Genomic DNA, 12,277 nt, shown 5'->3' with positions numbered 1-12,277 from the left:
GTTGATGCCCCTCTCGGGAAATATGAAGCTCCTGCCGCTAGCTAGTTAGCTTAGCATAAAGACTGGAAGCAGGGGTAAACAGCTTCTGTTTAAAACAAGCAAAACCAGCTTATCAGCACAGGTAAATCTACTTAATTAAAACTCTACATGTTGTTTGTTCTATCCTAACAAATTTCATTTGAAACAATTCTTGCATGTTAGTGCTTTTAGCATTCAGCTGAAACGTTACTATGCCTAAGTAGTCTACATTTTCCTGTAGCTGCTAGCATGGCGCAAGTGGACTAAGGACGTGTACGACTCCACTTCAGGGCTCTAAATAAGGCTCCCATTCACTTTATTAGACAGGTTCCTGCTTATTTAAAGGCAGATTTAGCAAATTGGAGAAGCATGCAGTCTACTCGCTACCTACACAACATGGGCGCTGCGTGTAAACACCATAGCTGGTCTGAAAGCAGCAACTGTTTGTGTAGCCATGTGTAAATTGGGACCTTTTGTCTTGCTATTCGTTTGTCAACAAATTAAAATCATGCGGAGGGGGCTCATATCCACATACTTTTATACAATTAAACAGAACAAAAGGGTTGTTCTGCTCAGAATTTCTATCGCATATCTGCACAGCAGTTTCAGTCAGCAGCAACCCTAAAGATATATATATATATATATATATGTGTGTGTCCAAACATTGTATTGCACAGGTGAGTTTTGAGAGCTACACACTATAATTGTTAATGAGAAATCGCAGGTTTGCAATTGGTGTAATTTGTTTGTGCGTGTGTGTACGTTTTTTTTCGAAAACCTTCAGAAACTTTCACCACCCACTGGCACACTCCGGCCAGACTAGATACCACTTTATCTGCACTTGGCAGCGGCACAGCAGGTAGAAACCCAGCCTCTAAAGGAGAACTTGTGTTTGCCGCTGTTTGAGCTGGGAGAGCGCAGATAGCAGTGGGGTTAGAGCAAAGGGAAAGAGTGTGTCTAGATAGTTATCGGGCCCTTTAAAATGTCTGGGGCCTCCCAGGGCTCCCTGCAGGCCGCGGGGCGCCCAGCCAAGAGCCAAACTGGGCCAGTAATCTATCCCCTTGCCATGCTGCTGTGCTCTCCGCGCCGTTAATCCAATCACTCCCCTGCCACGGTGGGACAGGCAGAGCACTAATCCAGTTTAGACAGCAACGAAAAAGGCTCGTTCCTCACTCCCCACAGAGCATTGCCAGCTTCAAGATGTGACATTGACTGAGAAAGATGAGGATAATTACCGGGGCAATTATTTTATTTTTATTATGTGTTCAGCCGGGTTTTTTTCTTCTTTTCCCCCATGTTCCAGGCTAATTGCCATGGCCTCGTGACAAAAACCCAAGGTGATAGCGTGCAGTCATTTGGGAACAGAGAGCCGGCCAGTTTTAATGCCCCTCGCCACGGCAGCAGCGGTCGAATCATTAGTATGCATCTGATGAGGTTTAGCCTTGCGTGCAATAGGCTGGGTGGACCTCAGATAAGTCATTTAGACTAACAGGAACTTAATTAATTTTGTTTAATCTTTATAAAGCTCCACAGGGGGACAGAATGGTATACAGACCCTCACCGACTCCTGCGCCTTAATTCCAGCCCACACGGCTAGGTTCGCCCCGAGGTTTAAACACAACGGGGGCGACCGGTCTCGGCATCATTATTGGCATAATGTTGTGTTCAAAACAAAAGCAATTCAGGTCTAATGAGACCAGGTGGAGTATAAGTCAATGTTCATTAGTTTGCAGTGGAACCCCAGTATATAAGATCAAGGGTGAATGAGGGGAAAGAGTGCTGCAAAACCTCCTTGGTGTCACAAGTCATTCCAGGACTGTCAATAAATACTGTTTGTTTAAGATGTAGATAAAAGGAAGTCTCACTCGTATGTTTTTGGAAAACGAATAGAAGAGCTTTGATTGCCTTGCAGGCTGGTAGTGGATCATAGTTCGGCTGGCTGGAAGGAGTTCTAAAAATGAGGAGGTAAAGAAGGATTCTGTCTTGGACATTCCAGTTACAGTGAGGCAGAATTCTTCATAGGATTCAGGGAAAAGGAGGTCTTCTCTACGAACATTACCAGCCTGAGATGGACTGAGACGCAGCGGAGCGCAGCTCTTAACTCCTGTGGGATTAGTACAAAGTTGTGCTGGGTGGCTCTGAGGCATACATGTGTGTCAATGTTTTAATGTGAATAAAATGCGGTTGAAAAATAGGTTTCTGCTTACAACACCCTCTCTGGACAGAAAACGTTCAGAAAAAAAGGATTCAACACAACCATATTTTGCCATCACAACAGACCTGAAATCCTTTAAAAAAATAGAGAAAAGAGTTAAAGGCTGACTGAGGTGAGGTGTTTACTAAACTGTTTAGATAGACAGTTCTTCAGTGATACAAGAATATAAGTTGGACCTCCTGAAGGTTAATGGAGTGTGCTTTTGAGTCCTTGTGGGCATTTCGGTGTTGTTGCAGAAAGCGCTCACTAGCGGTCACGGTGACCTCCGGGCCATGTGTATGAATCTTCATTTGTGGTAAATGTAAGGGAGACCCACACTCTTGTCATATGATACTCTACAATCATAGTTTTGGGCAACACACAAAACAAGGTCACGCTAAGGAGCTCCGAGGGCCAATAATGGCACAAACTTTCTAGGACCATAAAGGACCAAATGTAGCTCCAGTATTGAAAGGACATTGACAATATGAAAGCCTTGTTAAGTATTTATGAGCCCCTTTTTTCATAGGTTCACTATCTTTTGTCATTTTAAATTGCTGTTTCTATTGTTCGGCCTCTTAAAATGTTATATTTTGAAGCTATGCTGCAGGTTACTTTCTTTTGCTACTATTGGCTTTTGTTAACCATTATCCTCAGATTTGGAGTTTTGCCATCACTACTTTTGAACTAGCTAATACTCACTGGGAACATAAACGTTGTGCCTTTTGGAACCCGCTGATGGACGGGAGGAGGTCGTAGGACCTCTATGGAGGACGAGAAGAGGCAAACAAGCAGGCCTCGCACTCAGCAACTAAATTTGATGAAGTGTACAAACCAGAGGACGTTCTCTATAAACGCTCGGGATGGAGCAGCCGTTTGGCAGAATGACAAATCTTCTGTTTCTTTAAAACATCCCGACGATTCATCTGCTGCGTCGAGCCGACACGCAGAGATTGTGTTTGACTTTCAAAGGAAATGTGCGATGAGCGAGCTACGGAACCAGGAGGTAATTAGTACGCCTTGAGTCGATTCTTTTTTCATTTTGCAAATGTCACACAACGCTCACAGCTGAAGGCACACAGATGTTGGAGCTGGTAAATGGCGCTGGGAGAAGGGTGTATGATTACATGAATGTGATTGTGTTGTAACCCAGAGGTACAGAGCGGAGGAACCATGTGGGGGTGAATACAGTAAGATGTTGTCCTAATGATGATTTCAGAGCTCCTTGTGTTTCTGATTCCCTTTGTTGTCCTTAATCACACAAATTGAGCTGAGCAGGAAAGATGGCTGCATGAAGGGATTGTGGCATAGATGGATCAGCAAATGCACGGATGGATGTAGAAAAAGTAAACAGGGGAGGATGTAATAGGATGATACATTTTATGTGATCCTGTCAGTTCTTTACTACCGTTGCATCAAGAGATTATTTGTGAAACTTGTTTTCCTGATCAAGTAGGATCCTTCAATCCTACAGCAGGTTGCTCTGTTTCACCTGTTTAATGTTTTGTCAAATCACTTTGACAAAATGAAAAATTTACAAAATTACATAAGGATCCACTTTCTAGTTGTTGTCGGTGTTGTTCCTCAGTAAACAAAGTTGGACTTTTCACATTTTCATTGAGGCATGAGTCATGTAGTTGCACAGTAAAAAAAAAGAAAAAGAAAATGAACAGCTGGAACTTGCATTGAGGTTTTTTTTGCGAGCATCATGTTGAATGTTTGAGTGTTGGTAGACTACAGATATCCTGTTGTACACTTTTGCACACGTCTCCGTAGCTCAGATCAGTATGTTAATAACGCTATCCATCAATAAGGTACCTTCACTCCCGAGCTCCACAATCATCTCTGTAATTAATACTGTCCGAGCATCCTGAAGCCTGCAATACTTTCCTCTCATTGCCACATCAGTCTTGTCCAGCTCATTAAAGCACAGTCACCGACATGAATGGGAAATAGATTTTAAAAGAATGCCTGCTAATGGAAGCTGAGAGCGAGGATGATTAATGGATGATTGTCTAATCGATTAATACCCAGCCACATTGGACTTACAGCGCGGGAGACTCTGCTTCGGGTTTTGCGGGTTTAAAGACTTTAAGGAGCTCACGGCTGATATCTCCACTATCTCAGCTGACACCTACACATGACTGCATTACAGTTCAAACACTCACATTTACATTAGCAGCTCCTCAACGAGGACCTATACAAGACTGCATTCAGCAGTTTTCTGTTTTAAACTGATTTGCACATGCACGCTTCTAGGCGGATTGTTATTTTTCCCGAAGAACAAAGGTTCAATATCATAACCTAAAGAATCTTGCAATCCAACACATGCGGACGTTTTCCCTTATTGCATCAGTGTCTACGTCCAGGTGCACAGCAGACGTTCATGAGATGTTAAACCCGTCGTATCAGCCACATGCAAGGACGGTTAATCCCCGCCGCCTGGGAGTCGTGTTGATGATTGAATTTTCTAATCTGTTTTTTTTAGCCACAACATTTCACGTGCAATAAAGATCTCCTTTCTTTGTGTTCTCCTCTCCTCAGGTTGGAGGACATACCATGCTACCGATTCGCTGGATGCCCCCGGAGAGCATCATGTACAGGAAGTTCTCCACGGAAAGCGACGTATGGAGCTTCGGAGTCATCTTGTGGGAGATCTTCACCTATGGGAAGCAGCCTTGGTTTCAGCTGGGTAACAACGAGGTACAAAGAGCGTGGCGCATTAAATATTATGTGGTATATATATATAAATGCATATATACCACAGACTGTCATACGCAGATTGAACCAGCATTCAAAGTTAGAGCTCCATCTTATCTCGTGTTGAATGTTTGTCCTCTCCAGCATTTCAAATCACCCCAAAATTGTAAATTGTTTTCTAGGTAGGAATCAAAATAGCAGATTTAAATGCTTCCATTCTGGGTCTTGTTTCTTTTCTCTCTCTCTGAGACTACAGCCCAAACCCAATGAGGTGATAAATTGATGCAGCTTTCCCATCAGACAAGATGCGGCATTACATAACAACCATGATTAGTTTGGTTATTCATTGGAGGCTGTGCTTTGAATCAATACAATTTAATTAGGATTCATCTTGTAAAGTGACCAAACTGAGAAAATGAACTTTACCTAAAAGAATAAACTAGCATGCAATGCACTTACACGTATTTCAATTGAAACATCAATATGTTCTTCTTTTCTGAGTATCTTGGGCTGAAATATTTTAGGGATCGTCTGAAACACTCAGCTGATTAAACTATACTGCCGAAGCTTTGTGATGAGCTAATGAGGCGAGCCCTGTATTCAGAAAATCCACAAGCTTTTTCTGTATTGAAATTTGGTCTTCAGGTAGAGTTAGAATGGGATATTTTACTTATTATTCAGTTATTCAGATTGATCCATTATATGATACATTACAGCAACAATTAGGAATGAGTATCAGTGACGATGATGAATGATAATGGGTACGGTGGGAACTTCAAAGATCCCTCATTCCCAACTCGGCTCACTGGCTCCACACTTTCCTTTGCTTTTTTATTCGGAAAAAAAACAGCATGGAGCGAAAGATTGTTGAAACACACAAAAGTTTATGTTAAATTGTTTAGGAGATTACGATGTTTCCAAATGATGTGCATTAAAAGCACAATACATGTTTGGTTTAGAGATTTAAAAAACAAAACATCATCATCATCTTTACTGTTAACAACTCTGAAGTTACTTTAGAAATAAGGGACCATATACGTAAGCATTTTCTTGATTTTCCTCCGCAACTAAAGGGTCAAGGATGGTCAACGTTTTCATTTCAGTAGTGACCCAGAACCCTGGCCCCTCTTATCTGTTCCTCGGAGTTGCTTTTGTGGGACTGGAATTGCGCTGCATTCATCACCAGCTGAATAATCACTGGTTCGATCGTTGAAAAAATGTTATCTTATTTCAACTTTCTGCTACAAAAAGCACTGTCATCTGCTTCTTATTAAGGCAGCAATGCCTGCCCTCACCCTCCAAACAGATAGCATGTAGCAGTTAACCTCTCCTACAGTGGAAAATAGGGTCATCAAGGAAAACAACTTCTATCCTATATTAGTGTTAGCATGCTCATACCAGTACATGTGACTGCAATACAATGCACGGCCAAAAACCCCAACGCTGCTGTTAAAATGTTCCTTCAAACGTTTTAGACTGAAATCCTATTCTGATCTCACACATTTTAACACTCCTAATTCCAAAGCACTCATAACGTGGTCATATTCCCCTCATTCTCCTCAACATGTGTTCTTAAGAGCTGTGGGTGTGTTCATTAATTTAGCCCACCCTTCAGTTGGTTCACAGCCGGTGGCAAGTGCACTACGACTGCATAGCTAGTAACAAGATGCAATCCAACTAATTGCACCAACACACGTTGTGGGTGTACAGGACTCTTGATTTCCAAAATAACCTGAAATAAAAGCAGTCAGAAAGAATTTATGGAAGTAACATTTACAATAGATGCAATACCTAAAACATGTTACTACTTTATTAAATTTCCTACATTTCACGCATGGTTTCTGTGAATCTATACGTTGATATGCTGCTAACAGGTACGTTAAATGGTTGAATACTATGTTGTACCATTGCGCACTTGAACTCCCAACCAATCGATCAGCAGTCGAGTTGCATTGTTGGTAACACCAGGAATACATTTTTAACAATATGTCAGGCCGGCTGCTGTTGCCTGGTTTGTCATTTTTGGGTTGTGGGAATTCCTGCAAAGAAGCGCCATTGTGTTTTTGCAGGAATTGGTGCTCTCTTGAAGCATCAGGCGATGTGATGAGAGGAGACCAGAAAAAGAACGTATCAATGGAGGGAAAGCAGTGTTTTACCTCAGTTAACAGAGGCAACAGGAATTTGTTCTGGTGATTGGTGCAGTATTACGACACATAGAGTAAACAATAAAAAATACAATAATATAATATACAAATATACAAGCAAAAAATAAAAAAGAGAACACTATAAATGGATAAGATAAATAAATGTACAAGCAAAACAGAAAAAAGAGAGAACGATATACAGATGAGATAAGTACGTTGTTGGTGATCTTCAGTAAAACACTCAAATCCTCATCATGTAAGTGCAAATTAGACTTAGACAACCAGTCCAGGGTGTACCCCGTCTCTTGCCCAATGTTAGCTCCCCTTCCCCCCCTCTTCCCCGTGACCCTGTATGAAGGATAAGTGGTTTGAAGATAGATGGATGGATGGAGCCTCAAACACTGAGAAAAACAAAATTTTTGACCCGAGTAAATCATTTGCATGTGTTTTTCCGTAAAATGCTCGTGCAGTTTTCCTGTGCAGCCTCAGTCCCACAAATAGACCCCCATCCACGTTACGCTGCTTTCCAACCTGAAGCTCAGCTCATTAGGTTTGGGTCGAGGGGAACATTGCCGCTGTGCGGTTCTGCAGCGGCTCCTGTGTGCATTGCTTTTCTTAATGGCACCAAGTGGAGTAAACAAGAAGTGATGAACACTAAGTGACGAAGACTGACACGTAACTCCTTGATGAGACAGATTTTGTTGCCATCCTACATCATCAGGACTTTTTCGGGGACATCCCATGACTTACAGAAGAGCAGTACTTAAACGCTTCTGATTTGTATATTTAAGCTCTTTGGTTTCGGAAGCGGCTCACCAAGAAATAAATCTCAGTACTGTGGGATTACTGTCACATGCTTTTTCATTGACCTAGTGAAAGTATACAGAGTAATACGCAAGCAGTGCTTTTGCACGAATAAGGTATATACATCGTCTTAGACACATTAGCAGATGATTAAATTAGTACATGAGCTCTTGAAATCATGCTGAAATCACATATTTACTGTCATAAAATTACCTACAAAGCAAACTGGAAGCGTTCTTAGCGGGCAAACAGACCTCTGCTCGTTGTGGCGGGATCGCCACGGTAACGTGTGAAAGCACCCCCGGCCTACTAGCCGGGAATTTGCACCAAAAACCATGTCGCGACAGCCCAAGTCCAACAAACAAGTCATCAACAGCTCTTTCAGCAACACCTCAAGCATTCTTCCTCCCAGACATTGGGCATTACTGTTTTTGTCCTGTGGCACAGACCTCTTTCCTCTTCAATATTAGACAAACTTAGGAGTCAAAGCGGGCTGTTTATTTCTTTCATCTCAGTTTCATTAGTTCAAACCTCAAAGGACAGCCTGCTCAGTGTCACCTTTTTCTCATTACGGCCAAAGCAAAGCAATCAGCCTGTGAAAAGCCTCTGTCTCACTCCACTGCCCCTTCTCCTCTGCAGGTTATTGAGTGCATAACCCAGGGTCGCGTTCTGGACAGGCCACGGATTTGTCCTAAAGAGGTGTACGACATCATGCTGGGCTGCTGGCAGAGGGAACCGCAGCAACGACTGAACATTAAGGACATTCAGAAGGTCCTGTTTGCCATGGGGAAAGCCACGCCGGTCTACCTGGACATCCTGGGCTAGCAGTGGTCCGTTCATCGCCAGTCAAAGCGAAACGACAGAGACATACTGACAGACGGACCAACGCTAATCCAGGAATAACCAAACCAACCTACTCCACTGTCGAAAAACACCTACAATGTTTGGGAAGGACTTAAGTGCCTGCAACACTTTTGGATATAGTGGATATAATGTATTCAAAAAAAAAAAAAAAAAAACACGCACTTTTACATTTTGTTTACTTGCGTATAAGATGTACAGGTTTGAAGAAGACATTTTTTTTTTCCTCAAAATGGCAAAAATACACAAAAATGGAGACAAAAAGGGAAGTACAGTGGACTGGCAACAGGAAAATGACCAGAGTTTGATTATATCATTGAGAGAACTCATCAGAATTAAAATCTATCCTGGGTTTGGTTTTATTGAGATATATATAGAAATATTACATATATTTTATATTTATTTCTTTTTGTCAAGATGCTGAAGGGGTCTACCGTTTGTGATGCGAATGGCTCGGCCCTGTCTGGAGACGTCACCGACAAACTATTGGCAGGGACTTGACAATTGTAGCCTTACTTGCGCTCTGATTGGCCGGCACTGAGCTTTTAACGGGAACTCCGCTTCGGCAGGATAACACTGGAAGATTGAAATTAAAGATGCGTGCGGACCTACCCAATCAGACAACCAACAAATCTATTTTAATTTAAAAAAAAAGAAATGTATATATTGTAAATTCTATGTGTCAAAATTATGTTAACTTATTTTTTGGGGTTGTTATTTCGGTTCCTTTTCTGACTGTGACCTGGGTGGCTTGAGTAAAAAGCTATGGTGTTTGTTTTCATCCTAATCAAGAGGAGGTTTGACTTGTTCCTGTGCTGGTAAGTTCTCTTTTGTGGTGAAGGTGAAAAGCGGTGAATACGGTGCGAGAAGTCAGCCGGCACCGGATCACTGAGCTTGTGGAGAACGGGAGACGCCGTCAACACGACACTTTTCCACAAAACGGTGATCGAGCCTCACGTTCACTTTCCAGTTCATTTGCTTATTCGCGCCATGAATAATGCGTTGCTGCGTGATATCTATCCCTGACCCCTCCAACACCTACATGCGCTTTGAGAAACTTTTGTGAACATTTTGGTGTGAAACTGCTTTTCCACTCAAAAGAAAACAAATGGGTTTTTTTGCTAAACATACACGACCTAAGAAAATCCATAACGCAAAGGAATAGGATTTGGGGAAATGCGCTTATTCCCTTTTCAGCTGAGAGTAATTTGAGGAGATAGAAAAGCCTCTGCTATCTGTCAGACACTTAGCATTCAGAGTAGAAACAGGGAAATAGCCGCGCTCTATCGAAAGGGGAAATAATTCCACCTCGCGGCACCTCTGAAGCTAACGTTACACCGTCAGCCCAGCTGACCGGCTGTGAGCTGCAGCCTCGTATTTACTGTACAGACTCAAGAGTTGCATTGATCCTCCCACCTAAATGTATAGAACACGTCCCCAAAAATAAAACCGTCCATTCCAAACATTTAAGCTCCCAAAGTGATCAAGCGGTCGCTTCACGGGGCCTGAGAAAAGAAACGTGCCCCCCACCCCCCTCACGCGTTCCATTTAGCACAACAACAAACCGATTAATTGTTCTGTTCTGATTTGTTCTCATGCACTGTACATGACCCGCAGCGTCTCTCCTCTTCCTTCGCACTCGAGGCCTCTGCATGTTTAGCAATGATGAGGCTCCGCACGCGTCTGTCGCTTTGATTAAAAAAAAAAAAAAACTCCCCCGATACAAACAGGGAGGAACGAGTGAAGCAGGTTGACACTCGTGTTCAGTAATAATCACTGAAGTGGATCAGCTGACTGTGTGGTATTTCGCCTTCCATATTTTTGATTATTACGGTATTTAACAAACTGAAATTCTGAAGAGTTTTTTTTCCAAAATGTGGAAACACAATCCCCGAAAAGCTTGAAGGCAAAAAAAAGAGAAAAAAAAACTAAAAAAAATTTAAATTAAATGGCTTCTTATGATTTGTTCATAATCAAGTGCTCGAAAGGAGTTCATTGTTACAGAGTGGATTCTGTCGATTTCTGAATGATTAAACTCAGGCAACGATTTTATTTTATGTTGTATCTGAATGTACAACATTTTGGAGTGGAACTCTTCACATCACTTCCTCGTTACCCCGACATGAATTCTCACGTAATCACTATTTGTCTCTCTTCCCCTCGGGACTATGTAAATCATTAATGAATATTCAGTTACTATTCAAGTATTTTATATGAAAGGCAGCATCAAATCCAACGAGTTACCCAAAGCTTTGAGTTTTTGTGTATTCCCTTGTGGTAAAGATAAACGCTTAAAGACATCATGACACTGGCCGTAAGCATTTGCAGGGTGTTGTAATCCTTTCATGGTGAGTTGAATATTGTTTGAAAAGATTTTTTGTTTCTTGTTTTCTTCGATGAACTAACTGAACACTTTTTGAAGCAAAGTTGGCATATGTACACATGTTACAGAATATAAAAATGTGGTATAACAACTGCAGTATATAAAATACTGGTATTCCATGATAGATCTTTGTATTATTGTGACTCTCTTAAGAAAATGTCTTCAAACAATCAGACGATCTCCTTTTCCATTTTGTCCTGTCTTATAAAGATGTGTCGATTTGACAAAATCTTGTGTTCATCTAAATCTCTGAGGAAGCTTAACGGCACGTTTTCATTGAGTATTCTGCGCTGACCTGCAGTTCCTCCGCTTCTGAAACGTGTCTTTAGGGGACAGCTGTGGTTCTGGAGGTGGACCGGTTTGTCCACAGCACCAATCACGGGGCGGGGGTCCGAACTTTATTAGAAGATATTAGAATGCAGTGCTCAGAATACCTTCGAGAATGCAAATACAACATCGGTCATTAAGGATCAGGTCTCCATTAGGAAAACAAAATGATTATTAACGATGAGTTCAAGTGGTTTTAGCCTCAACTTCCTTGAAGCAGCTTTATTCAGACATATTTCCCAAACAGTGTTGTTTTAATGCAATGTTTCACTGCTCATGAACTGAAATTAGTTTGACACGCCTAGTTCAAGAATCTGTACTTTTCATTTTAGTTTAGAGTCATGCTGTTTGGTCTAAATGCACTTGCATTTGCTGCATGGGTCGGCATATATTACAACTGTTTGTTAGGCACACATTACTGTAGCAACTCGCATCCATTAGAGTTTAAACTATAACAGCAGACCTTTAGGGTATCTAAAAATAGAAAAAAATATTTGTATTCGCCGTTCTGAAAATGATATCTCCATCTTAAGTCGTAGTAAAATAAGCCCCAAATCCTAAACTGCTAATTCTTTGTCACAGATGCAAGCAAGATGCTCAAAGTCTTTTTTAATATTCTGGCTTTTGTTTTTAACTAAACCTAAAACTAAGCCTGAGAGAGAGAGAGAGAGAGGGTCAGGGAAGCAAGAAAACAGCTTGAGGCACTCAAAGTTACTTATTGTAGTTTGCCGCCAGAGTTGAAGCTTCAGGAGTTGCTGCAGAGCTCATAGGCCCAAATCATCATCACGCCGAGGTGAGTTGTGTCATCCAAGTAGCCAGAGAATCTTCAGCGTTTTTTAAAGGTCC

General features: G+C 41.7%; 1 protein-coding gene across 8 annotated transcripts in view; it reads left to right on the top strand.

Annotated features, from left to right (window-relative positions):
• ntrk3b (neurotrophic tyrosine kinase, receptor, type 3b) overlaps positions 1–11,276 on the top strand; it is a 126,233-nt gene extending 114,957 nt beyond the window's left edge. For all 8 annotated transcript variants that reach the window (XM_078084879.1, XM_078084881.1, XM_078084880.1 and 5 more), the window contains 2 exons: positions 4,757–4,915; positions 8,500–11,276. In XM_078084879.1, coding sequence (XP_077941005.1) covers positions 4,757–4,915; positions 8,500–8,685 — 345 coding nt within the window. In that variant the 3' untranslated portion in view covers positions 8,686–11,276. The remainder of the gene's footprint in view (positions 1–4,756; positions 4,916–8,499) is intronic.
• The last annotated feature ends 1,001 nt before the right edge of the window (positions 11,277–12,277 follow it).

This window comes from Gasterosteus aculeatus, chromosome 12, assembly GCF_964276395.1.
Source record: "Gasterosteus aculeatus chromosome 12, fGasAcu3.hap1.1, whole genome shotgun sequence".
NCBI lineage: Eukaryota > Metazoa > Chordata > Actinopteri > Perciformes > Gasterosteidae > Gasterosteus > Gasterosteus aculeatus.
The sequence above is the reverse complement of the archived record's forward strand: the minus strand, read 5'-3'. Positions and strand labels throughout refer to the sequence as shown.